The sequence below is a fragment of the Doryrhamphus excisus genome, chromosome 17 (assembly GCF_030265055.1).
Source record: "Doryrhamphus excisus isolate RoL2022-K1 chromosome 17, RoL_Dexc_1.0, whole genome shotgun sequence".
Classification (NCBI taxonomy): Eukaryota; Metazoa; Chordata; class Actinopteri; order Syngnathiformes; family Syngnathidae; genus Doryrhamphus; species Doryrhamphus excisus.
The window spans coordinates 17,053,408-17,080,392 of record NC_080482.1 but is presented as its reverse complement, the minus strand read 5'-3'; the positions used below and the strand labels follow the sequence as shown (position 1 = coordinate 17,080,392).

At 41.0% G+C, this 26,985-nt stretch overlaps 5 protein-coding genes across 11 annotated transcripts in view; all 5 read right to left on the bottom strand.

Moving 5' to 3' along the window:
• Positions 1-132: 132 nt before the first annotated feature.
• Positions 133-2,390, bottom strand: dnajc28 (DnaJ (Hsp40) homolog, subfamily C, member 28). Its single transcript, XM_058052829.1, has 3 exons — positions 1,968-2,390; positions 1,748-1,886; positions 133-1,276 (listed from the first exon to the last, which is right to left on the bottom strand). Exons 1-3 carry the CDS (start codon positions 1,968-1,970, stop codon positions 135-137), a joined length of 1,284 nt encoding a protein of 427 aa, XP_057908812.1. The 5' UTR covers positions 1,971-2,390; the 3' UTR covers positions 133-134.
• Positions 2,391-2,582: 192 nt separating this feature from the next.
• On the bottom strand, positions 2,583-5,711 carry LOC131105309 (uncharacterized). Of its 2 annotated transcripts, XM_058053299.1 has the most exons (5): positions 5,585-5,711; positions 4,484-4,774; positions 4,147-4,191; positions 3,991-4,074; positions 2,583-2,991 (listed from the first exon to the last, which is right to left on the bottom strand). In XM_058053299.1, exons 2-5 carry the CDS (start codon positions 4,728-4,730, stop codon positions 2,816-2,818), a joined length of 552 nt encoding a protein of 183 aa, XP_057909282.1. In that variant the 5' UTR covers positions 4,731-4,774; positions 5,585-5,711; the 3' UTR covers positions 2,583-2,815. The 2 variants fall into 2 exon arrangements, with proteins under 2 accessions (XP_057909282.1, XP_057909281.1); XM_058053298.1 differs by having other exon boundaries at positions 3,991-4,191.
• pycard (PYD and CARD domain containing) lies at positions 4,827-14,006 on the bottom strand. Of its 3 annotated transcripts, none has more exons than XM_058053301.1 (5): positions 13,916-14,006; positions 11,411-11,534; positions 10,343-10,429; positions 6,444-6,542; positions 4,827-5,861 (listed from the first exon to the last, which is right to left on the bottom strand). In XM_058053301.1, the coding sequence occupies exons 2-5, from the start codon at positions 11,529-11,531 to the stop codon at positions 5,596-5,598; spliced, it is 573 nt and encodes a 190-aa protein (XP_057909284.1). In that variant the 5' UTR covers positions 11,532-11,534; positions 13,916-14,006; the 3' UTR covers positions 4,827-5,595. The 3 variants fall into 3 exon arrangements, with proteins under 3 accessions (XP_057909284.1, XP_057909285.1, XP_057909283.1); XM_058053302.1 differs by having other exon boundaries at positions 11,411-11,516; XM_058053300.1 differs by lacking the exons at positions 10,343-10,429; positions 11,411-11,534; positions 13,916-14,006 and adding an exon at positions 8,860-9,413.
• A 167-nt stretch (positions 14,007-14,173) lies between these two features.
• Positions 14,174-21,570, bottom strand: etsrp (ETS1-related protein). 2 transcript variants are annotated; one of them, XM_058053386.1, is made up of 9 exons: positions 21,308-21,570; positions 20,217-20,364; positions 19,979-20,060; positions 19,181-19,276; positions 19,010-19,087; positions 17,246-17,392; positions 16,926-17,168; positions 15,740-15,858; positions 14,174-15,668 (listed from the first exon to the last, which is right to left on the bottom strand). In XM_058053386.1, the coding sequence occupies exons 2-9, from the start codon at positions 20,268-20,270 to the stop codon at positions 15,390-15,392; spliced, it is 1,098 nt and encodes a 365-aa protein (XP_057909369.1). In that variant the 5' UTR covers positions 20,271-20,364; positions 21,308-21,570; the 3' UTR covers positions 14,174-15,389. The 2 variants fall into 2 exon arrangements, with proteins under 2 accessions (XP_057909369.1, XP_057909370.1); XM_058053387.1 differs by having other exon boundaries at positions 17,246-17,395; positions 19,181-19,243.
• Positions 21,571-25,045: 3,475 nt separating this feature from the next.
• zp3d.2 (zona pellucida glycoprotein 3d tandem duplicate 2) overlaps positions 25,046-26,985 on the bottom strand; it is a 30,241-nt gene continuing 28,301 nt past the window's right edge. Inside the window, exon 11 of one of the 3 annotated variants that reach the window (XM_058053380.1) lies at positions 25,046-25,662. In XM_058053380.1, the coding sequence (XP_057909363.1) occupies positions 25,570-25,662 (93 nt within the window). In that variant the 3' untranslated portion in view covers positions 25,046-25,569. The remainder of the gene's footprint in view (positions 25,663-26,985) is intronic. The other 2 variants (XM_058053379.1, XR_009119925.1) reach the window with 2 other exon arrangements.

Genomic DNA, 26,985 nt, shown 5'->3' with positions numbered 1-26,985 from the left:
CTGGTGTCCTCATGATCCATGGTGTGAAAGTGAGCGTGAATGCATATTTGTAGTGTCCTGCGATGAGCTGACGACCAGTCCTTTCGCTCCCAAAGTCAGCTGGAGTAGGCTCCAGCTCAGCGGTTCCACGTCATTCATCTCAACCAGCTTTGCATCCAAGACATCAGGCCCGGTTTTGTGTCTGCAGACTGTGCTTTGGCAGCGTTGGCTCTTTTCCTCTCCTCCTTCCTCCTCTCCCGTTCCCTCCGCTGCTCCAGTCGGCGTTGGCCGGCCGCCATCTCGGCACGTTCCAACTCCCGCGATAAGCTAAAGTGCACCATTTGCATATGGAGCATGGGCACAATCAGGTTGTAGTTGTCCACCATCTTGTTCAGCTTGGCCAGCTCCTCCTCGGCACCGGTACACAGCTCCTGCCATCGGCCACGCTCCGACGGGTCCATGGCTTCCCCCATCTGGACCCTGCCCTCCAGTAAAGCGCTGCGGATGTGCGCGGCGGCCTGACGGATGTCACGCTGCGTCACCACCCAGGGTGGCTGGTAGCCGTTGTCGATGAGGATGCGGTTGAGGTTGTGGGTCATGGGGTCGGCGTAGGGGTTGTGCTCAAACTTGTTGAGAGGCTTCCCGGCGCCGCTCAGATTGCGGAAGTCCCCACGTGCCATGGACTCCTGGATCAGGTCCTCCACCAGCCGCTCCACCGCTTGGGTGATTTGGATCTTCCTGCTGCGCTGACGCATGTCCCGCTCCACCAGCGCCCCCTCCGCAGCCGCCGCCTTCTCGTGCTCCCTTTGCCGGTAGTCCAGGACCTGCTCGGATGCCCGATCCACACGGAACTGCCGGTACTGGCGTTGGCGTTGACTGGGGGTGCCTGAGCCTACGCCCTCGTAGCTGAGGTAGTGTCTATGCTGGGGGGCCACGCCTGCCCGCTTGTCCTCATCCTCCTGGTCTGCATCCTTCGCCGCCTCGCTCCGGTGAGCCAGAACAGAGCGATAGGCCTCCTCGACCCGGGCGAACAGGGCCGCATCGGCAGTAGGAGCACCAGAGTCAGGGTGATAAAGCTTGGCCAGGCGCAGGTAGGACTCCTTGACACGCACGGTGCTAACTGGCTCGCCGATGGGCAGCTGCAGCAGTTGGTAGCTCTCTCGCAGGCTGATGCTGAGCTGAGGTCTGCTACTCAACGCTCGGAGCCACCAGGACCTCCCGGAGCGGAGCAACAGGAGCGGTCTGTGACGGGTGGAACCGCAGGAGACCAGGAGATGGCAAGTGAAGATCATGTCTCCTGTAATAAGAGCAAGGACAAGACAATGAGTATCAAAACAAGGAACTCGTTTGTTTTAGTTTTATTGTGGTTTTACAACATGTTACAGAGAATGAATGTCTTTAAATACGACTGAAAGAAAGTACTCACCAGCCAAAACATTAGGCACACCTCAACACCGCCTTTGAGAGTCTTATTATGAAACAGTGAAGATAATGCTTCACTATCAGATTTTGTTGTATTTTACTATATACTCTTATTTAACATTGTTGAATCATGTTTTAATATCCCTATTTGTCCTATATTGTCCGCCAAAAATGTAATTTAAAAGACTAATGTAGTGTATGTTCGGGCCATGGAAGACGTCATCAAATACCCGGATGTTAGCCTTCCTGACGCGCTAGCATCCATTTAGCTAGTAGCGAACAGCCACATTCATTCACAAAGATGTCACTTAACACGCAGAACATCGACATTAAGATGCCAACTTACTCACACAGCGGACTGTAAAAACATATTTCAGGAGAACAGGGGCTGAAAATGGGGTCGCCGGTTTGGGTTGGGGTTGTTTTGAAACGTCTTTTTCTTCTTCTTCTGCTAACGTCCCTGGCATCCCGCGGACCCGCAATACCTAGTGGACGGGAGTGTACCCGACACGCACACATAAGACAGATACAATTTTATTTTATTTACAAGGTACACACAAGCTTACCATATTCACAGTTCACAGGTCTGATAAGTTCTGAAGTCATTTCTTCTATCCAAAATGCTTGAACGAGGTCATAAGTTGAAGCGGAAGTACACATGAAGTACTCCACTTGCTTCACACTACATTACCCACGTAGCATTGCGCGCACTAGCGAAACAAACAAGCAATTCTTAAAGGGGAAATATTGTGATCCTGTTCGTCGCTTTGTATTGAGTTGTGGACTCCTATAGAGCAGCTACACACCATGGCCGCACATAAAGCTAGCTATTCAGCTTGCACCTCCTTCGTGGACTTTCTGCTTTCGACACAAATTTTTCTTTTTTTAACTCCACTTCCGGCCCGCCTCTAGGTACGCCTACTCGGCTGTGATTGGTCACAATTTTAAGCGCTCTGTTTACTAATTAGTTTCATTGAATGCTAAAATTGGTTGTAGCTATAAAGAAATAAAAATGCATAAGCTAAAAAGCATGAATAAAGAAAACCACTTCAATATTGTTCCACAATTCCACTAGGATAATATACTTTTAGGTGATGGATTTCATAGTTTTCTTTTAAAATCAGTGTCAGTCACTCATTCTCATTTTTCACTGAAAAAATTGAAATGATGTGAACGTTGAAGTAGTTCAAAATTGAAATGAACTTGAATTATTCATGTTTGAACAAGTATGAACACTGCTGAAATGATACAATATGCATTTGGCAGAGTATACTGTATACCGTAATCTGTAATCTGTGTTAAGATCCAGTATATGACCCCGATGAAGCACAGTAATGTAAGTGGAGGTACACGAGTATTCAGGGTAAAAGTATCCTATGAGGATGCAAATGTGCATCAGGATTTACCATTACTCCTAATTGAGAAAATGTTTTCTGCCAAATTTGATAGCCCGGTTGCAGAGTTTCATCATCGTGTTCTCAAACATGTCTGATACACTTTCAACAACTTGATCAATGCCGCCACCGTTGTCATCTTCGTCTTCATCATCATCGTCATCGTCTTCATCGGACTGATTGTTGTCAGACTCCTCTGAGCAACCAAAGTAAAAGAAAAACATAGTTTAGATTTGGAGAAACAAACAACAAAAAATCAGACTATTTCCTTTCCTCATGACTGACATGTTGCAAATTGTAAAACTGGGATGTATAGACCCGATCAATATAGGATTCAATTAATAAATGGAATATTTTTGTATTAGTGCGTAGAAAACCTGATTAGGACTTTCTAAATACAATTTTGACATTATTAGAGCCCCGTAGACACTCATATAGTCACCTTTACACTTATATTATTCTTTGTTTACAACACATTGCTCAGCGCTTATACTGCTGGGACTCAAGACAGCCGCTAGCTAGCAAGCTAACCAGATGGTCTTGAATTTATTTCTTCTAAAGTGAAGCCCAAAAACGTACCACTTCCACATTGAATGGGATTTAAATGGGACCTGTTTTGATTTTATCGTATAAGACATGCCATGGCTGATGTCATGCAGGGTTAAGGTAATGTCATGTAAGCTAATGTCTGGCATATGTCTTTGTATCTGTTTTGACTAATAATAGACCATAGTCAACCACCAAACAGCCATCATTTAGGAAGTCTGAAATCCACTGAATGACAGTCGAAAGCGCTCGGAATCGAACTAAAAATCCAAGCTGTCAATGCTACTCTTAAGGCATCACATAGATGACTTTTACAGTCAAACCTCTGTTTTTGTCCCAAATTTTCTGCAAAATTTTGCCTAATTTTTGTACAATATTGCACATAACAAACGAGACCCTTTTGCACTGTGGTGTATTGACAGTTTTCTGCATATATAACTAGAATTATTCTTTATAAACTGCATTTTTATTCATATTTGTGAGTGTTTGTGGGTGTCTTTAGATTTACTTTATTATCTAAAGTAACTAATTTTTTCAGTTTTCAGGATGAAATTAATTTGATGAGTCTGAAAAGTTATAAAATGGACTCATAATAATGATTATTGATTACACGTGCACACATTTTAGCTACAACGTTTGTTCCACTCACCGTGATAATGCACCCGGTAGACGTCTGAGCGTCTCACGGCAATCACGGCTGCAGCTCCGTCTCCATCTCCATCTCCGTCTCCTGCTGTGGAGACAAAACTAAACAACAAACCAAGACTACATATTTTTACACGTGTAGCGAAGTAGCTGACCTCACCTTGGGGCAACCTGTGAAGCGGGAGCAGGTTTCTCATTTTGTCGTCTGCAGAAACAACAACAGGGCAAGATTTACACAGATGGGGCTGGATGGCCAAGACTGCTCAATAACCCACCATGGGGCCAAAGAAATGACCAAGAAAGGTGACAAACCCTAACAACTGAAACTTCAACAAGGAGCTCATCGTAAAGGGTCAGGAACACCAAAACACCCGGGTCTTACCGATCTTCTGACTGTGTCGCCGACATGCTAACCACTTTCACAAAAAGTGAAAGTGAAAGTAGAAAAACGTGTTCAGGAAATAGCTCTGCAATGCATGAGGCTAAAACGCACTAACCTAGCTTCTTGGCCTCGTCGTGGCATCCGATCTGCCTCAAGACCTCAGAGGTCACGGTCGGAGCTTTAGCTTGGGTGAAGGTGGACACCAACACGTTGGTGACCTCCAATCGGTTCTGGTCCTCCACCTGGCAGAGCGGCACCCGCTGGTCCCCGGGACGGTCCACTAGAGCCTGGCGGAACTTCTCAAAGTTGCTCCTGGAGAGGTTCTCCAGCGATTCATTGATGGACCTCTTGGCAGTGGTCATCTCTTACAGAAGCTACACACTCAGCTCCAAGAGGGACGAGATGTCTGCGAATAGTCCAAAGGGCGTTGCCATCTGTATACGTCATGTTAATTATTCACAACATGGCACCCTGACATACTCTTGACCTCACTGCGCTTGGTTGCCTCCATGCATCTACAGCTTTCACATTAAAGGTCCCCCATTGGGACAAATATGATTAAACATGTTATACATATAACTAACTGTTACATTTGTTCACTTCCTGCTTTCCATAATACAGTTTAAGGTTTTTTTTGAATCACCTGAGACATGTCCCTGCTTTCACTAATGGAAAATCTCAAATCTCTGCTATTTTTCACCAGCAGAGGGCGCCATAATTTAAATAATTAATCATGAATAAATTGCCCATTCATTTCCATTTTAATTTCATTTCCTACCGCTTTTCCTCACGAGGGTCACGGGGGGTGCTGGAGCCTATCCCAGCTTTCTTTGGGCGAGAGGCGGGGTACACCCTGGACTGGTGGCCAGCCAATCCCAGGGCACATATAGACAAACAACCATTCACACTCACATTCATACCTATGGACAATTTGGAGTGGCTAATTAACCTAGCATGTTTTTGGAATGTGGGAGGAAACCGGAGTACCCGGAGAAAACCCACGCATGCACGGGGAGAACATGCAAACTCCACACAGAGATGGTCGAGGGTGGAATTGAACCCTGGTCTCCTAGCTGTGAGGTCTGCGCGCTAACCGCCCAAATAGAATACGTATATATAAAAATGAAATATGAATGAAAAAGATTGACATGCCAATTGTGATGCCTGACATTTCCAACCAATTCCATTTTTTAATGCCAAGGAAGAAGACCATTACGTTTGGCTCTGCTACTTCCTGTACTCCCTGAGGTCATCCACCAGGTACGGGTCGTTCTCCTCCAGGGCCTTCAAGAAGAGGTCTTTGGCCTTGTTGCCAGATTTGAGAGCCTGTCTGTAGATTTCCCTCATCTTCTGCTGGTTGCCTTTCACAGCCCTGATATCATCATATACTTCATCCTGGATGACGTTCTTCTCCAGGAGGAAATCCAGAATGGGATTAATGTTGCTCAGTCTCTTGATCAGCTCTGTCTTGTGTCTGTCCACAAAATGCTCCTCTGAGGAGAAGAAGAAGAGAGGAATGAAGTCAGAACTTCAAGAACAGAAAATCCGAGTGGAAATATTTGGAACTTTAAACATTGACAAGAATTAAGTCAAAATATGAAAACAAAAAGTTGTAATCTAACAAGAGAAAGTCATAATTGTAAGTCAATAATGTGGCAATATGGTCCAAAATATTATATTGTATATATTATGAACTATTCATGAAAATTGCTTTTTAATGTTATAAGAAACAAACAAAAAAATGAATAAAGTCGGACATTTTTAGGTTGTGCAAAATGCTGTACTGTTACAAGAATAAAGTCAACATTTGACGGGAATAAAGTCCTAATTACGAGAAGAACATGTACGAGGGGAAAGTTGGAAAACTAAAAGTCATTTTCTAAAATTATTCTAAAAATCTTGTCAAAATCTCCAATAAAAACAAACACACACAGGGAAAAAAGAAATAGGAAAAAACTTTCTAAGGCGTCGTCCATTCTTGGTCCGTCGGCCTTTAAGCTTAGCTGTGCTCGTGATAAAGTAACATACTGCATACTACTACTACTTTGTCATACTACTACATTGGCTTTCATTACCGTCGTCACCCTGATGGCAGACGTTTGACCTGCTGCTGGAGCCCAAAGACTCACGTCTGTCTGAAGGAGCTTTGGAGGAGTGTTTGCTAAGCTCCTCATCTGCAAAAACAGGAAGAGAAAAAGATGAATGACACGTATGTAATATTGGACGTGTGCTTTGCTACAGTGGCTACAGTATGTATGGGATTGAAGAAATACAAATAAAACTGTTAAAATAATACATAAATTTGAATTTAAATAAAAAATTAATAATAAATTAAATGACAAATTAATTAAAATTAATACAAATTTTAATTAATGTTTAAAAAGGCATTAAGATAATAACAATAATAATAATTAATTGTTTATGTTTTTATAAATATTTTTATAATATTATTAATATTTTTAATATAATTTAATATTATATAATATTCAAAAAAAATTGCTAATATTTTTATAATTCATATTTTATATAATATATTATTTTCATTTATATTGCACTTTACATCAAATCAAAAAAATCAAAAGTGCTACAAAGAAAGCATAAAACCTACAGTGAAGCAATAAAACAACACAACAAAAGGTATATATATATATATTTAAAATATATATATAAAAATAAAAAAATTAAAAAAAAAGGCTAAGAAAAGGCCTTTGTAAAAAGGTAAGTCTTTAGGCTCCGTTTAAAGGAATCCACAGATGAATTCAAAAAGGAAAAAATCACAAATAAAAGTGTCTAATGAATAAAAAGTACAAATGACTTAAATAAAAGTATAAAAAAATAAGTAAAAACGAGAAGTAAAAGTGTAAAAATGACTGAAATAAAGGTAAATATACATTAAAATGAATAAACAGTAAAAGGGCATTTTAAAGTGTATAAATATAAATAAAAAGGCAAAATAACTTCAATGAAAGTTAAATTAAAATAAATGTAAAAAGTAAAAATAAAAACAGTGAAAAATGAAAAATTAAACATATAACGCGTAAAAATGGCTTAAATAAAAGTGGGAGAAAAACCTAATTTAAATAAATATACAGAAAATAATTACTTAAGTAAAAGTAAAAATAAAATATGTAGTTACATATGACTTAAATAAATTAAAATAATAATAATAATGAAACAATTTAAACATAAAATGGTAAACATTCATTAAAGTAAATACAAAGTAAATATGACTTCAACAAAAGTGTAAACATTACTTAAATAAAGGCTAAAAATTAATTTCAATAAACTGCGAAAAATTTTAAACAAATATTCAAAGAAATAAACAATTAAAAATAACATCAGTAAGTGTAAAAAACACACAAAAATGACAAGAATTACAATAATAATTAAAATACAATCATTTGAAATAAAACTGACAGTGATATGTAAATAAATAATGTCAATAAATCAAAATTTAAAAAAACGTAAATGAAAGTGTAAAAAATATTAAAAACGGCATAAATAAAAGTTTGATTTCTTACGTTCAGATCTATAGTGGACCGTGACTTAACCCTTAGATGCATGAGTCACTGGACCCTCCACTCTTCCATAAGGGGGTCAAAAATCACCCATACTAGAATCAATGCCTTTTTATGACAATGTTGCCATTTTGGTTAGGAATAATCACTTGTATGATATTTAGTATTATATTTAGGACCACACAAGAATGATTTCATGTTAGAGACATCTTCATTTTTCACTTTTTTACATCTTTGAAAAAGAAAATGACCCCGTACAACAATAGAAAATGGGAGGATCCATTGTGTGTTGCATAAAGGGAAGTTAAAAATGTCAATGGCATGATATCAAAAATAGGATTTTTTTAGGAATACCTGGAATATGAAATGATAACAATTTTTCATGACAAAGATATTTGAAGAAAACAACCTGACCGGGTCATTTTTCACCCACTTATGCATCTAAGGGTTATTGACAGTTTTGAAAATGAAGGAACCCCTGATGTTCTACTGTAACTGCATTTCATCACACACTTTATGGCGGGTGGGGGGGTCCATAGTCCTTATTGCCCCACCGTCTATTGTACCAATACAAGTGAAGCAAGGAGGCCCGGGGCCACAAAAACATTACAAGATGACGAGCTTTTGAGTGTCACAAACTTGGCCTGGTGTGCATCAGAGAAAAAGAAAGAATGTCGGCAGTCATGCTAAGCAAGCTTCGGTGCTACACTAATTAGCATATCGTGACCCGGACTGCGTGACGCGTTTCATCAATAAAAATATGCCAATCATTTCAAAGTGCCAAAGTCGTCATTTGGGGGTAACGATCGGACCCCTCTGCCTTAAGGTAAGAATACGGGAACAAATAAAGACCCTCCATAAGAAAGAAACACTGTAGCTCGTCGTTCAATTAAAAGTGAAAGTAAAAAAAGTGGCGATTCCAGAAGCGGAGACGGTTCCTTGAACGCATCAGGCCAGATGTGAACACATTTACCCAGATTCTGCGCCTCGTTGAAGCAGCCGATGTCCCTCAAAAGCTCGGCGGTCACCGCCGGAGCCCCTGCATCGGTGAAGGTGGACACTAACACGTTGGTGACCTCCAGCTGGTTCTTGTCCTCAACCTTGCTCAACGGCACTTTCCGCTCCCCGGGACGGTCCACTAGAGCCTGGCGGAACTTCTCAAAGTTGCTCTTGGAAAGGTTCTCCAGGGATGCACACACGGCCTTCTTGTTGTAAGCCATTTTAGCTTAACTTTAAGCAGACGAAGGGAAGACAGTGAAGATGAGGCGGTCTAAAGGAAGGTGAGTCCGGAGGATGAAATGCTGATGGAAATTCCGGCTCTTCTCCGAGAGTCGGTTCTTTTGGCTCGACTCACTAAAAAGAAGCGGCTCTTTCGTGTCCCGAAGTGGTCTCTCTGATTATTTGTGTCTTGAATTTATGAGCAAATCATGTGTATTTTGTAAAATTAATGACTAAATATGTCGACTGTTACTCAAATCTTAAATGCACATATTTAGAACCATTGACAATGAAAACATATATACAGCATTAGCAATTGCATAATGATATCAATATTAGCTTCTGGATGTGGCTCCATAGCTTTTGAAGATACAACAAATGCATCAGAACACTACAGATTCCATTGGTCCATGGTTGGACCACTTCATTTGTTGTATTCCTGGGATGAAAATTCCAAATGCTCCCTAATATGTTTCCATATTCTGTATCCTCGTCTTCTTCTTTCTCTTTGGTCTTCCTCTACGCCTCCCACCTGGAAGCTCCCTTCTACCAATATATTCACTATCTCTCCTCTGGACGTGTCCCAACCATCTCAGTCTGGCCCATAACTGACTTTATCTCCAAGGCCTCTATCATGTAATGTCCCTCTCATGTACTCCTTCCTGATCCTATCCATCCTGGTCACTCCCAACCATCTCAGTCTGGCCGATAACTGACTTTATCTCCAAGGCCTCTATCATGTAATGTCCCTCTCATGTACTCCTTCCTGATCCTATCCATCCCGGTCACTCCCAAAGTGAACGTCAGCATCCTCATCTCTGCTACCTCCAGTTCTGCTTCCTGACTTTTCCTCATTGGCACTGTCTCTAGTCTAGACCAAACAACATGGCTGGTCTCACCACAGTTTTGTATTCTGTATCTTGGTACCTGGAATTATTCCATCTGGATCAGTCTTTCATATTTTGTACAACCTGTTGGAAACTTGTCCTGTATTGTTTTTTTTTCAAATACTCTTGCTATTTTTTGTGGAGTTATATGCACAAATGCCGAAAATGGTCCAATGTTAAAGAATCCTTTCAAAAATTCTTGGATCCAGACGGTGATCCGTACCACTCCCCCCAAATGTCATCACTTCTTCCATATCCCTTTTTCACTCATTCCTGAAAATGTCATCCAAATCCATTCAAAACTTGAAGTTATTTTGAACAGAAAGAGATAAATGTCTGCAGAAACATAACCTCCATATTGTGCTTGGCGGAGGTAAAAAGCAGCATCCGGGTAGCGGTTGTGCCTCAGCTGCGATGGGCGCCTCCTGTTTCTTCTTTCTGTCGTGATGTGAAGTCAGTACAAAGTTTTGAACTACAAATAAACGCTTGCACCTCCAGCATCCTCTTTACTCCACTATAAAAGTAATGGGACGCACCTATTCCACCTAGAATGCCTGCTATGAAACGCTTTTATAGCCTTGCTGTGACCATGTAGTAGCAGGTACATTCATGATAACATCAAATACTTTTATCCTTTTAAGCAGGGGTGGCCAACCAGTTAGAGACCAAGAGCCACTTTTTTTTCTGTGTGACTGCAAAGAGCCACATCATACACATGGACACACATGGACATCATCCTAATCAACCACCATGTCTTCATCACGTATGCACGCACGAAAATAAGCCCGCTCAGCCAGATTTATTGAAAACATCCCTAACATGATAATATCAGTTCTTTTCAGCAGCTGACATTGTGTGTTGTCTCACACACGCAAATTCTCAGTTCAAGCAAGTCCACAAACAAAATATAAAATCATTTTAATAACATTTTTCTCTTGCTATGCTACTTAATGAGACCACAACATTTCAACGGCGTCAATGAGGCATTTTTTAATGAAGTCCCCTTCGTTGTATGGCCTTTTAGCCCGTGCGATGTTCCAAGCCAATTGATATGATGCAAGCGTTACGGTCTCCGAGTGTTTCGTAAACTTTTTGAAAAACTGCATCCAGCACCCTTGCTACCCTCGTGAGGATAAGTGAATGAGTTCCAATAATATTGTTATATCGGCTTAAGAATGTTAATATTAGTCATAATAACAATGTTGCTGTTCCTTGGTTCATTTGCATGACACATGATATGCAAATGAGGCAGACGGCTTGATAGGTGGAATATGTGTGTCCCATTATATGCACTCTTAGCGCCGTCATTTTATCACTTTTTATAGCTTTACAACACACAGAAAAGAGAAAAATGCATGTTCATGTCTCACATACAGATTGTATATGATGGCCAAAATGTCCCCCAAAATCCCCACATACCAGAAAACTGTCCAACGACGGCAGACAAAGTTTCTACGATGGCAACACTGAGTAACTCCGCCCCTTCCTTCTTGCTCAGTGTGGACACAGCGATGCCGCTGCACATCTTCACCAATGACATTCGCTGAAAACAGGAAAAAAAAAAGCAAAGGAGAAAAATGCATTGTCTTCCAACGACACGAGCCAGTTCATTTAAAAGAGCCGACTCTTAAAGCTGATTCATTCACAAATGACACATGAGTACTCTGAGAACAAGGTGGAGCTTTGGATCAAAGGCCGTTTTGGCTACTAACTCCGGAAATATAGATTGCACAATGCATCAGCGTTTACACACTGGTTGTATAAAATGGAGCTATCCACTGAGAAGATAAAAACAATGTTGCATTAGCGTGGAGATGCCTACAGGACATCACCAACGACAGGAGACCTTCCCCCCATCCTGTTGAAAACCCTCAACTTGTGGACGATCTTAACACCTTTTACGTTAGGGTTAAAAGGAACTCATTCACACACTCATCCCTGGCCCCGCCCCCTTCTCCGTCTTCTCTGACCCCCTCCTGCACTGAACATTTTCAAGGGGATGATCAGATGTTTCAAAGACCATATATCAGAAAGGCTCCAGGACCATATGGTGTGCCCCCCCCCCCTCCTGCTTGACCAACTGACCCCCATCTTGTTCAGGTTCCTCAACCGCTAAAGCTACATGATGTATGTAACAGGGTTATAATGTTATTGTAAATATTGTATATATGTTCATGTTATTCATTCATTCATTTTCTACCGCTTTTTCCTCACGAGGGTCACGGGGGTGCTGGAGCCTATCCCAGCTGTCTTTGGGCGAGAGGCGGGGTACACCCTGGACTGGTGGCCAGCCAATCACAGGGCACATATAGACAAACAACCATTCACACTCACATTCATACCTATGGACAATTTGGAGTGGCTAATTAACCTAGCATGTTTTTGGAATGTGGGAGGAAACCGGAGTACCCGGAGAAAACCCACGCATGCACGGGGAGAACATGCAAACTCCACACAGAGATGGCCGAGGGTGGGATTGAAGCCGTGCTGTGAGGTCAACCGCCGTGCAACTGTTGCTGTAATGGTAATGGTAATGGTAATGGTAATGGTAATGGTAATGGTAATGGTAATGGTAATGGTAATGGTTTTATTTCATTTGAACATGCATCAGATTCCAATTGAGTGCATCCCATAATCAGTTCCCAGTTCCACATGTCCAAAAGGAGTAGGAAGAAGCAAAGCTTATTAAATCCTACCCCTCCATCTGGTACTCCTACAATCACTAACTGTTACATTTGTTCACTTCCTGCTTTCTATAATACAGTTTAAGGTTTTTGGGTTTTTTTTAATAATGTACCTCGTAGCGAAGTACTGGGTGATATGAGCATCCAATGCCATAATGTGTACCATAGTGCGTGTCAATATAGTGATATATATAGCACATCATGACTGGTTCAAGACTCTTCATCCTTGGATTTAGCAAACATCAACTGCTTGTATTGTTTCTTGAATTGGCTCATCGTTGTGCATTGTTTGATTTCCTTACTCAATCCATTCCATAGTTTGATTCCACATACTCAAATGCTATGGCTAGCATAACGTAGTCCTAGCATAGAAGTGTTTCAAATGTACTTCTTCCCTGAGATCATATTTCTCCTCTCTTGTAGAGAAGTATTGGATGACATTTTTAGCTAATTGCTTATTTTTAGCCTTATGCATTATTTGAGCTGTTTGAAGATGAACTATATCAGCAAGTTGAAGTATTTGTCATTTTACAAATAAGGAGTTAGTATGTTCTCTGTAGGCGGCATTATGAATTATCCTTACTGACCTTTTTTGCAGTACATTTAGCCAGTGAAGATTGCTTTTATAGTTATGATCCCATATTTCCACACAATAAGTAAGATATGGTAGAACCAGAGAGCAATAAAGAGTGTGGAGTGATTTCTGATTGACAACAAATTTTGCTTTGTTCAATACTGAAATATTTCTGGCCACCTTATGTTGTGTCATGCATTTTGACAGCAACGTGTTTTTTATACTCCATCAGCCGAGAGTATTATTAACAAGCAAGTCTGGTGCTTTGTTTTAAATTTAAATCACCCCCTTACCATTTATTTATGTTAGAATATTCATAACTGAATCTCGTTACTACTACAGCGCAGCCCATCTCTTCTATTCCCGGATTTCCACTTTATATACTTTATATTATTTTCGGCGATTGGGAAATTGAAAGAAAACTGTTGCAAACGACCAGTTTGCTACGCGTATTTGGTTGGAAGAAAGCCAAGCGTGATAGTTTGCACAAAACGAATGTTTAGTGTTCGGTAACGGGATTCAATGAATACAATTTTCCCTCGCTTTTGCCAATCGCTTCCGGGTTAATAAACGCGGAACTCGAGAAAGACACACTTGTATTGACAAGATTACAACTAAGCGTATTGATGTGACACAAGACATTAAATACATATTTAACGTATTCACCTGGTTGACGTGTAGCAGAGCCTAAAAAAAATGTTATTCTTTTTGTCCCATTGCCAGCTTCCGGAAACACTTCCTGGTTACGTAACTCACGTGGTCGGCTGCGTCGTTCTAACCGCTGTTGTTTTTTTATTGTTCACATTTCTTGACAGGCTAGAGCAGTACTACGAAAAATATTTCTAAACCAGTGACAACAATACTTACTGTATGTGCATTGATAAGCAACACAAACATGTTTATGTATATACTGTACATTTTATTTACATAAGATTGCCATCACACAGTCTGCAACCCTCACAGCTCAAGTAGGGATCATTGGAGTTTATTTATTCTAATTAGCAAACAGAGGTAGACTTGAGTTCTGTATAAAAAATATCTATATAATAAATGCACAAAACTCGACCATATTGACATTATTCACAAATACATTAGTTCCCAGAAACACCCTGAAATGCTAAGGAAGGAAGTATCAAGGCCACAATGAAAAGAACAAAGTAGAATAGTCCCAATGTTCTGAGATTAAAGTCAACAAATCAGAATACTACCAAAATAAAGTCAGAATTTCAATGAGTATATGTCAAAGTTCCGCACAGCAGTAATCCCTGGCTATATTGCGGCTTTTCAAATAACATTCATTCATTTTATACTGCTTATCCTCGTGGGGTGCTGGAGCCTATCCCAGCTGTCTTCAGGTAAGAGGCGGGGTACGCCCTGGACTGGTGGCCGGTCAAACACAAATTAATTCATAAATGACGGCTGTTTCGTTGTTGACTATGGCCTATTATTAGTAAAAAAATATTGAAAGACAAGTTATATGTCTATTATTATTATTATATTATTAGATTCCATTACATTAACTTTTGCACCGCATGGAGATTGATTGACAGATGGGCATGCCGTGGCTGAGATAGAGTGAAAACCTCTCAGTTTTTGTCGTCTTTTCAGAGAAGCTAACGAGTTAGCTCGCTAGCTTGCTATGCTTGTGGCAGCCATGTCTCTCTGTGGTTTGCTCCTGCAGTCATCTCGTAACCTGCGCAATGTGATGTAAACAAAGAATAATAATAGTGTAAAAGTCAATATATGGGTGTTATTTCACGTCTACAGGGCTCTAATAATATTAAAAGCTGTATTTAGAAAGTTATTAACAGGTTTTCTAGGTTCTAATTACAATAATATTCTATGTATTAACAAGGGGTGACTCTATAACTGTATTCCCAGAAATGTAATTATTTGCTCACAATATTCAGATTTTATTTGAGTACAATTCCAATTTGACACCGATAATGACCTTAATCTCGTAGAATTAGTAGTAAAAATAAAACGTGTTTCTATCTGTAGTGCTTAAAATGGCCAACGTGCCTCAACAGTCTCAGTTTGTGGGTCCCACCACAACGCCGTCATGTGTCATTACTTACTGAGCCAGGGTTGGAAGAGGCGGGGCTACATTGAAACATGGCGGTCCGTTGTACCGCTCCTCCTACTCCCATCGCTCGCTGCTATGCTCCGAGGACGCCGCTACCGAGTCCGTGTGGCGGCGCCACGCTTCCGTGCCGGTCGGCAAAATGTTCAGGCCGGCGAGAACTTCCTGTGCCGTCTTCCCCAGCATGCCCTGCATGTCGCAGACGAAGCGGTAAACGTAGCGCTTTCCCGCCGTCTTGTGGATGATGTTCTTGTGGTAGTAGTAGCGAAGGCCCCGGCTCAGCTTCTCGTAGTTCATCTTGGGTTTGTTCTTGCACTGGCCCCAGCGCTTGGCCACCTGCGAAGGAAACCCAAAACCATGAGGGGGAAGAAAAAGAACCAGGAAGAAGTCCCGAAACCGGGCCTTACCTCAGTGGGGTCGGACATCTTGAACTCCCAGCCGTCCCCCGTCCAGGAGATGAAGGTGCGACAGGCGGAGTCCAGGAGGAGCTCCAGCAGGAACTGCCACAGCTGGATCGGACCAGAACCTGACAGAATGATCGACGCAGTTGAGTTAGGTAGATGGAGTTACCATGGTAACCAAAAGTAGCCTGAATATCTGTATCATGTTTCATTTGTAGGATTTAGACCATTTTATAGAGTCGGAAATGTGTAGGTGGATGTTTTATTTTTTTAACTGTTCCAGTGGAACCTCGGCTTTTGTACGCTGTGGTTTCCGATAAAAATGACTACTCTAAAGTAGCCTATGGAATGGAGTGGCCAAAAAAAGCATCCACTCTTTGGTGACTCCATCTCTGTGAAGAATAGATATATAGTTAGTACACTATAGACAGATTCCAGTGGTTGTGTGAATGTGTGGTTTGTTTACTCACAGAACACACACTTCTAAGTGTCTTTGAGTATCTTGAAAAGCGCTATACAAATAAAATGTATTATTATTATTATTATTATAATGAACAACTCTTTTTCTGAAATATTAATGGATAGAAACCAAAAAAAAAGACAAACTTTTGCAAGAGCTCACAAAACTTTGCGAGAGAACGCAAAAGAGCGGATGTTTGTGATGAAACATCAAATGAAGAACCGCACACTTTGAGTACTGGCACTCGAAAGGAAATGAAATAATTAGCCATAAGCCAGATTCTTTGTGTCATAATTGTCCCATAAGTAAACAGAAACTCTTAGATACAAACAGTTTTGCATTTTGCGAAATCCATCCAATATATCATATTTTATATTATTTCTAAAATGGATTCGGTTTCTGTACGGATTAATGAGGAAAACTGAGGTTCCACTGTACTTGCATTGAGGCCTGAGGTGCAGTAATGCACGCAGCCGGCAGATGCCGCTGTTGTAAAGATGTGTGTGTTGCTGTAGCGGCTGGCACACACTTCGTCTAAGGTGCAATACCGCCACCTACTGGACATCCGTGGATTACAGAGACTGTGCTGTTTGTCTCCTTTGGAAGTGAGTTTTTTTTTTTACGGATTTCACTATTAGGGTCGTGCTGTGTGGGGGTATGAGTTTTATTGACTTTCTTTCAGCTTCTGATTGGCTGACAAGATCTGAAGTTAGAGAGAAAAGCGGTCGCTACCTGGATAAGCAGACATTGCCGCCATGTGGCTCTCCCTCTCAGGCCGCTGCAGGTTTTTGCGTTTGGCCACACGGGGGTAGTAGTGCTCTGTCGGCTGAGGGGTGCCAGTGGAGGCGGGACACATGGCAGGTGCCAGGGGGGCGCCAAAGCTGGCTGAAGAGTACTCGGACCAGAAGGATCTCCTCTGCCCGTCCGAGTCGTAGAGGTCGGCCGAGTGACAAGAGTAAGTGGACTCAGACTCGCCTGCAACACAAGGAAACTCTTGAGTTAGACGTTAAGCCCCCTCCCCGGACCCCCATCTACATGGCCAGTGGTCTTACTTTGTGAGGTTTTCCCTGACAGGAAGGGGCTGTGGCTGCCCTCCACGGCCGGGCTGAACTGTCCACTTTGTGGAGCCATGCTCGGGTACGTCTGGGGGGCTCCTGACTCCTGGAACCCTGCCTGGGGCTGCTCCACCATCAGCCCATCTGCTGGATGGACAACTTCATTCATCAGTAAGAATGTAGTACTCCACATACAATTTGATTCTGGAATACGCTTGTATGATTTCCTTTTTGTTGCATTTGCTTGCTTTCACTTTCAAGTTTGGAGTGCGAAAACATTTTGGATGCGTCTTTGATATGTTGGAGAAACTATTGGAAATCTCTCCTGTATATTTTTCCAAGTGGTCTGACCAATTTTGTAGAGTTATATACACAAATACTGAAAATGGTCCTATCTCGCAATGTTGAAGAACTTAAAAAAAAAATCTGGATCCAGGCGATGATTCGGATCACCCCTAAAAATCTAATTGGAGCGTCCATATCCCATTCAATCCAAATCCATTGAGAACTTGTCAAGTTATTTTGAATGCATGAAATGGCGGCAAAACATAATCACGTTGTGCTTGACGGAGGTAATTAGTAGAGACGCTGATCATTTTCTATTGTTCAAAACCGATGATACCAATAAGTTTTTTAGATCTACTTTTTTTCAAATTTAGATTTAAGTGTACTTTGTTCAGGCGGCACGGTGGTCTAGTGGTTAGCGCGCAGACTTCGCAGCTAGGAGACCAGGGTTCAAACCCGTGCATGCGTGGGTTTTCTCCGGGTACTCCGGTTTCCTCCCACATTCCAAAAATGTGCCGTTACGGCGGTCAGGAGAACCAGAGTGTAGAGCGGGAGGAGCCACCTGCCGTGTCCCAGCAAGGTGTACTTTATTCAGACACATGCTCCGAGTAGCCGGTGTGCCGCCACGGAGGTCTCTGGCAAACCTTTAGCGCTTTTCAAATGCCACTCCTGGTGTGGTAGCGATGTGGATACCCGTCAACATTTGTTTACAAGTGAGCTCAGGGGAAGTTAGGACAGGCCATTAATGGTAATGGTAATGGTAATGGTAATGGTAATGGTAATGGTAATGGTAATGGTAATGGTAATGGTAATGGTTTGATTTCATTTGAACATGCATCAGATTCCAATTGAGTGCATCCCATAATCAGTTCCCAGTTCCACATGTCCAAAAGGAGTAGGAAGAAGCAAAGCTTATTAAATCCTACCCCTCCATCTGGTACTTTTACAATCACTAACTCTTACATTTGTTCACTTCCTGCTTTCCATAATACAGTTTAAGGTTTTTTTTTTTTTTAAATAATGTACCTCGTAGCGAAGTACTGGGTGATATGAGCATCCAATGCCATAATGTGTACCATAGTGCGTGTCAATATAGTGATATATATAGCACATCATGACTGGTTCAAGACTCTTCATCCTTGGATTTAGCAAACATCAACTGCTTGTATTGTTTCTTGAATTATCGCCACAGGCAGGAGAAAAAAAGGAGTGCTTGATTTGCTCACCCGCCTGATTGGAGCAATTAAACTGTAGACATCTGTTAATCTACATGGGAACTGCAAGTTGGATGGTTTTTGTTTTTCTTTCATTGAATATGCCTTAATACTGCCTTAATAATATACGTATACCTTAGGTTAAAATGTCATGTTAGCACTTTAGCATCACACGGCTATGGTAGTGTTCCTTAATGTTAGCACGTAGTATGTGATATAAGGCATCGTTATTGCACCTTTAAAGAGTAAAAAAAAGCGTCACCTTGGGGATAAGAGGCCCACCAGCTGAAATCCTGGTACGAGTCCAGGTTGAAGAGGCTGGCGTCACTTGAGGAAGCAACTGCGGATGGAACCCCCCCCAATAAAAATATATAATTAATGAATGTGAACTACAGAAAACATTTGAGTGCCATTTTCCTTGAATGCGACCCACCTTTGGGCGGCTCCGTGTAGCAGCTCTCGGTCGGATACTGCGTCTGCCCGGACGGCTTGGTGTCTAACAGAAAAGACAGATCTTCACCAGGGTAGTCTGGGGGTCCCACATAGTGCACAAAGACGAACGGGAGTTAACATGACATAAATGACATAACCCAAACACCCACCCTGCTAAGTACGTCCAATGAAGCACCCACTGAATCAACTTTTTTTTTTTTTTTTAATGTTTACTGTCCAATCAGCTCAATGGATGGAGGCTGGAGGAAACAGGCGAGGTGGGGGAGGAAGAGCGAGGAGGAAACGCCAGTGGAGGGAGTGTGACAGACTTAGTGATGGAAGGACGGGGCCGGTAGAGGGGGTGGGAGGGGGTGGGAGGGGGTGGGAGGGGGTGGGAGGGGGACTCTAAATCTGTTGGAGAAGGAAGTCTGGAGGAAAGGATTAGGGGAGGCAAGAGTATCTTTAACATGGCCACCCTGCTCAGCCCTGTATTCTCTCTCTCTCTCTCTCTCTCTCTCTCTCTCTCTCTCACACACACACACACACACACACACACACACAACCCCCCCCCCCACGTGTCAAGGTCTCATTGAAAAAGCTCTGACAGATGTGATGATGCCGCCTTGGAAAATATTTCCTCTGTCCTTCAGCTGCTCGGCTTCACAGGAAGCCGGCTGCATAAACAATTGGACCTTCGTCATCATCATCATCATCTGAAGAAGCAGCATCATGTGACCTGGTGGCATCCTTTACACCCCCCCCCATTACCCAATGTGCACTAATATCATCATAAACTCACCATAAGATGCAAAGTCAAAACCTGCCGGCACCTCCTGGGTCCTAAAATCCTCCTTGTAGTACCCACTCTGGCACACCTCCATCTGTCAATCAACAGTGCAATCAAAAAGAAAAAAGTAAGGACTTTCACTCGTTAGCAAAATAAACAAAAAGTGAGTTTGTCATATCAATTAAAAAACACCAAACTTGTTTTTTTTAAAAAATATATTTCCGCATTCCATATAAAAATGAAAGGGTACCTTTATTTTGGCGTCTTTGCTGTCTGCAGGTTTGATGGCGGAGTCCCAGTACATGTCTCCCTCCCTCAGAGTGCCTCCCCTCTGGTGGGACGGGGTCCGTTATAAGCGTGGCGGAGGTGGGAGGGGTCCTGCTGAGTCGTGACCGGGACTAATTGGGCGTGACGTCACCAACCCCCCCCCCCCCCCCCCCCACAGGATCGTCAAAACTTTCATTCATAAGCAGCCATCAATCACGCAATGACGCCAACAACCACCATTTATAACACACACTCTCTCTTTCTCTTTTTGATTCACCTATAGAAACATATTCATAATTACCATTGAATGTCCCTATTATTAACATTTTAATGAAATAAAAAATCAGTCAAGTAAAATAAAAACGAAATAACCGAAGGAACATAAATTCGATCCGGTTGTGTTCATTTCCTGTAACACTTCCTGTAACAAATAAATGTTTAGCCTGAAGAAAACAAATCAACGCAACAGTTTCCATTAGTCTTTCTTAGTTAGGACAACGTAATTTGAAACGGCTTTGAACCAACAAACAATATTGCATTGCACGAATTAGCTTTTTTTCCTCTTCGCTCAAAGCTTATTTTAAGTAATGCTTACTGAATAATAATTGTCATAGGGACGAGTTTTTAAGTTCGTAACGCAAAAAAATATGTTAAGTCAACTGACTTAATCATTTCATTCAAAGTAGTTTCATTTGTTGTGCACTTAATTATAATAACAATGTACACAGCTTTTTAAGTAGCAGTAACCTTATATATATATATGATAATACTATACTATACTATAATACTATAAAATAAAAATAAATAAAATATGAATACACTCAATGGAACACAACACAAATTTATTCTGAAGGTGTAATTAGTTCATTTGTTTTCAGTTAAGGTAAACAAGTGTAATGTGAATTTAACAATCATGCATTAACCAAATCAAGTCGGACCACAGCACGCTAGCTGACTAAGCTAGCTGACTAAGCTAGCTGGCTAAGCTAGCTGGTCAACAAATTCACATTTTTAAAGTCCTTTGCTGGTGTCCATGTCGCAAATGTGCAATCCATGCTGTTACTTCCTGTTTACCTTGGCGCCTCACGACATACAACCAATCACAGGCCACCTGTCTGCCGAATCGGTCCTTGGCCGTTACTTCCGGTTTACCTTGACTCATCACAACAGACAACCAATCACAGACCACCTTGTTCTTTAACTTGATTGACCCGCGGAATATTTATGATGAACTTGAATTTGGTTTGAATACCAACAATAACATTTGAGTGTATATGACATGCTAAATGACGTTCATAATAGACAACATTATTATTTGGACATAACTTCAAAAATAAAGTTAGCAACTTTATCTAAGTTGATCTAAATCAGGGGTCTCAAACTCAATTTACCTGGGGGCCACTGGAGCTAGGGTCTGGGCGAGGCTGGGCCGCATCAGGTTTTCAAAAAAAACAACAAAAAACACATTTATTAAAAACAGAAAAATGAATAAACTTCTACAATAAAAGCTCTGATAAAACATTCCACTGTTCTCAAATATCTTACTTTTTATTTTTCCACACAAAATAAGATGAAAAATAAATAAACAAATCAAGAATAAAGAAAATCAATCAATCAGTAATAAATAAATATAATAATAATAATAAAAAGTTAAGAAAGCACATATAGTTGGTGGGTAGACAAATGATTTTTTTCATATTAAAATGAACAAAGCATTATTAGAGCCCTGTAGACATGACAAAACACGACTATAGTCACATTTATACTCTTTTTATTTACAACATATTGCGCAACTGCAGGGTCTTGAGACACATGCTAACTCGCAAACTAGAGAGCTAGCCACCTAAACGGTAGCCTTCAAGTTATTTCCTTTCAACTTAAATAGCCAAAAACTTACCACTTCCACACGGATAGGGAGGATAACTATTAACAGTTATTTAACCTTTAACATGAACATGAATCAAACGTAATCATTTTTTCTGGGTACATGATACCATACAGCATCCATATCAAACTTAAACATTAAACTTTCATATCAAGGCGGGGGCCTCAAACTAGTGTCCTGCGGGCCACATTTGGCATTAAAATGTTCCTTAAATAGGATCGGACGTGAAGAATGTTTATTTAATGTTGATGACAATGTGGCTGATTGTCTGGCCTAAAAAAAAGGGTGGGTGGGGGGGGGGGGGGGGTCAGTGCGGATATGAAGTGCGGCCTTTAGAAACGTAGACCCCCAGCAGTCCTTCTAATGAGGTGGGAGGAAGAAGACAAAAATCAGTGTAGCTTTAAGAGGAGGCATTTGGGCTAAACAATGGCCAGTAAAACACGCGCACGCCCGCCCACGTACACGCGCACTGTGAAGTCTCCGTCCGTGAAGAAAGTCTAAAAAAAAAAAAAAAAAAAAATCTCAGCGTGGGTGCCGACTGCAGATAAGGACCCGCCTGGTCCTTGTGTAAACAAACATCACGCACGCACACGCACGCACGGAGAGGGCACTCCATCTGGAAAAGTGGGGCTGCGGGGGAAATCGTGCGCGTCGGCGGTGGGAGAGTCGTGACCCCCCCCCCCCCCCCCCCCACCCCGACCCACTCCCCCCCACACCACGTCTGCAACAAGCGGGTAAAGTTACACAACAATAACACAATCATGTGCGGCGGCGTGATGGAGCATACATACGTATCACCTATATGTATATACATATACATATACATATATACAGTACATATACATATACATATATACAGTACATATACATATACATATATACAGTACATATACATATACATATATACAGTACATATACATATACATATACATACGTATGGATGTGTCTTAGTCATTACTTCTTCAGCAACTACTGTAGTTTTGCGTACCTTATTTTAAAATAAGATCAAATTTAGTACTGCAAGAAATACTGCTTACTTGTTATGATACTCCCATATACTTATAATTACTTATATACTTATAATACTATATAAGCAATTATTTCTATTCATGGTTGTATTATTAGATTTTTCCTATTCCTATATTGTTTGAAATACCATGTTCACATATATTAAAACAACTTCATTATAGTTCATTTCAAATATTTGATCAAAAAGAATAAATGACATGTCTGGAACTCAGACACCAGCCTGAATTTGACTCAGTACTTGATCAGGAACTACATCAGTAGTATCACACATTACTATACTGCAAATATGTAGCTTAGTGCTGGGCTGCACGGTGGGAAAGTGGTAAGCGTGGAGGCCATACAGTCAGGAGATGGGAAAGATCTGAGTTAGAATCCCCGTTAGGCCATCTCTGTGTGGAGTTTGCATGTTCTCCCCGTGCATGCGTGGGTTTTCTCCGGGTACTCCGGTTTCCTCCCACATTCCAAAAACATGCTAGGTTAATTAGCCACTCCAAATTGTCCATAGGTATGAATGTGAGTGTGAATGGTTGTTTGTCTATATGTGCCCTGGGATTGGCTGGCCACCAGTCCAGGGTGTACTTGTACTCTTGCCTGAAGTCAGCTGGGATAGGCTCCAGCATTAAAAAAAAGCATGTATGGATGGTTAGCACTGTCTGCAAGTGTACCTGCAACTCTTGTATCGGATAATACCGGATTTTGTTTGTTCTGTTTGCAAATTTTTCATTTGATTAAAAATGATGAACAATGATTTAATCGTGATTAATCACAATTTGTGTGAAATATGCTAATTTTGCTGTATTTTATGAAGAGAAAGATAAATGACAGGACAATTACAGGATGTTTGTTCATACAACAGACATGATAAATATGTCAATCAAGCTAAAAAAAAAAAGTACGCTAACGCTAGCTGTCACACACTTTGATGACATAAGTTGAATTCACGTTTTGAGTGGAAATATATTTTATGATGTTTACAAGCATAAATGTAGGAAAATGTTATGTTACAGTTCCATAACAATTACCATTGACTGTTTTGCTTTGCTTTAAATAAAGACCTACTGTGATTTACAGAGTGCCTCTGAATGCACCGCAGGGTCTCTCCTGGCAAGGAGGAAGCGTACTGACCAGAGAGGCGTTTGCCAGTTGGAGATACATAGATGTCGTTGATGTGTTCACGTCGGAATAAAGTTATGAAATAGTGGTAGGCAAACTGTGGACGCTGTTACCGTGGCTCCGTCGTTCGTCATAACGTCCAAAAAATTCAAAGTAATTCATAAAATCGTTAGTGCATGCGCTATTCTTGACAGCCCCTATTTACGGTCAAATGTATCAATATAAATAGTCATACACTTTGAAATCAAAAACTATATTCAATTATATGTACTGTGTTACACCCCCCCCCCCCCACTAACACTCCACTAATATAAATGTATATCATTATTATCTTGAATGTACCGTATTTTCCCGACTATAAGTCACACTTTTTTTTGTAGGTTGGCTTTTCCTGCGACTTATACTCCAGAGCGACTTATTCATTTTAAAAAAAGTATAAATAATTCACAGACAGCCACAAGAGGGCACTCTAGACTTCCGTACCGATATCTCGTACTCCTTAACAATGCTGGAGCCTATCCCAGCTGTCTTGGGGCGAGAGGCGGGGTCCACCCTGGACTGGTGGCCAGCCAATCACAGGGCACATATAGACAAACAACCATTCACACTCACATTCATACCTATGGACAATTTGGAGTGGCTAATTAACCTAGCATGTTTTTGGAATGTGGGAGGAAACCGGAGTACCCGGAGAAAACCCACGCATGCACGGGGAGAACATGCAAACTCCACACAGAGATGGCCCAGGGTGGAATTGAACCCTGGTCTCCTAGCTGTGAGGTCTGTGTGCTAACCACTCGACCGCCGTGCCGCCTAAAATAAATTACCTACAAAAAATATGACTTATACTGCAGTGCGACTTATGTTTTTTTTTTTTTTACCTAATGATGCATTTTTGGCCTTGTCGACTTATACTCCGGAGCGACTTCTAGTCGGGAAAATACGGTAATTCCACTGTGGCGTGCCCATTGAGGATGGATGTATGAACGTATGACATACATGGATGATAGCTGAACACACGCATGTATGGATACATACAGTATGGATACAGATGGATGATCCATAAATGCAAAGATGAAAGTAAAATGAAAGCAACATGGGAATTTTCCTTCATTGTGTACAAACCGGAAAGTTGGGATCAACAAAAAAGGCCACCACCTGGAAAAATGGCTACATCTCTCTCACACACACACATAGTAGTACACACACACACATAGTAGTACGACACAAACATCCAAGAGCTATTTTAGTTAGTTATGTTATGTGTGTGTGTGTGTGTGTTTGACTTACCAAAAAACGTCCTGTTGCATCAGGAACAAAGATGCTGATTTGACAAACGAATCGACATTCCAATCTTTGTTGTAAGACTCCGACCAGGATGAGAGGAGGCCAAATTGGCCAGCTGTTCAATTCAGATACAGAAGATGAGGACTTTGATTTATTCAAAATAGGCGGAGTACGGCTTGTAGACCACATGAGCCTTATAATACTTGCACATTATGTATGTACATTATGTATGTGTTAAGTACAGAAATAGACTCTGTACTTGAGACCGCCCCTCATAATCCCGTGCTCCTTATGGTGCGGAAAATACGGCAGTCAGAAAAACAGACTTTTCTAAATCCAATTAGCATACAAAACTGACATGATTGAGAAAATTTAGTCATTTTTTGGATTCAATGATGCAAAATGGTCATAAATCAGTTGAAAAAACACACAACCTACAAAAATATATTATATTAAATATATATATATATGCATGTTCTCCCCGTGCATGCGTGGGTTTTCTCCGGGTACTCCAGTTTCCTCCCACATTCCAAAAACATGCTAGGTTAATTAGCCACTCCAAATTGTCCATAGGTATGAATGTGAGTGTGAATGGTTGTTTGTCTATATGTGCCCTGGGATTGGCTGGCCACCAGTCCAGGGTGTACCCCGCCTCTCGCCCCAAGACAGCTGGGATTAGCGTGCATCAAAAAACACAATTATTGAATTTTGATATTTCAATAATTTTGAATTTTGAATTTTGACTGGGTACTAAAGTGTTCCAATATATGTAGAAACAATATTTCCAATCCATGATTATTTAGGGGTGCCACCATACATCTGTTTTAGTGGAATAAAGTGGTGAACAGTTCAATGGTCGCCATGGAGATTTGAGGTCAGCAAAGACTGCAGCTCAAGAACTCTGACTGAAAAAGTTTGTATATTTTTCTGTTTTTAATAAATGCATTTTTTGGGGGGGTAAAACCTGATGCGGCCCAGCCTTGCTCAGACCCTAGCCCCAGTGGCCCCCAGATAAATTGAGTTTGAGACCCCTGTCCTTCATAATGTGATATCCACTTGTCCATGTATTATTTGAGGCACTGTGCAGCACAACCCACCAGCCCTCCTAAGATGCTGCCCTCAACAACTAGTTGAAAATAAAAGAAGATATCAGAAAAATGACGTTATGTTCTTAGTACAAAACTTCTTATAATAAAATATCAAAGTGGCCATCATTTTTTAAATATTTTATATATATATATAATATATAAAAATATACCATTTTGGATTGTAATATAAGAAGATATCAGAAAAATGACGTTAGTAAAATGTTCTTAGTTTTTAGTAATTTTAATGTTTTATATTTTAAAATATAGGAAATATATAAAAATATACCATTATGGAAGAAAAAAGTCTTAATATGAGTATATATGATTATATATATTATTATATACATGAT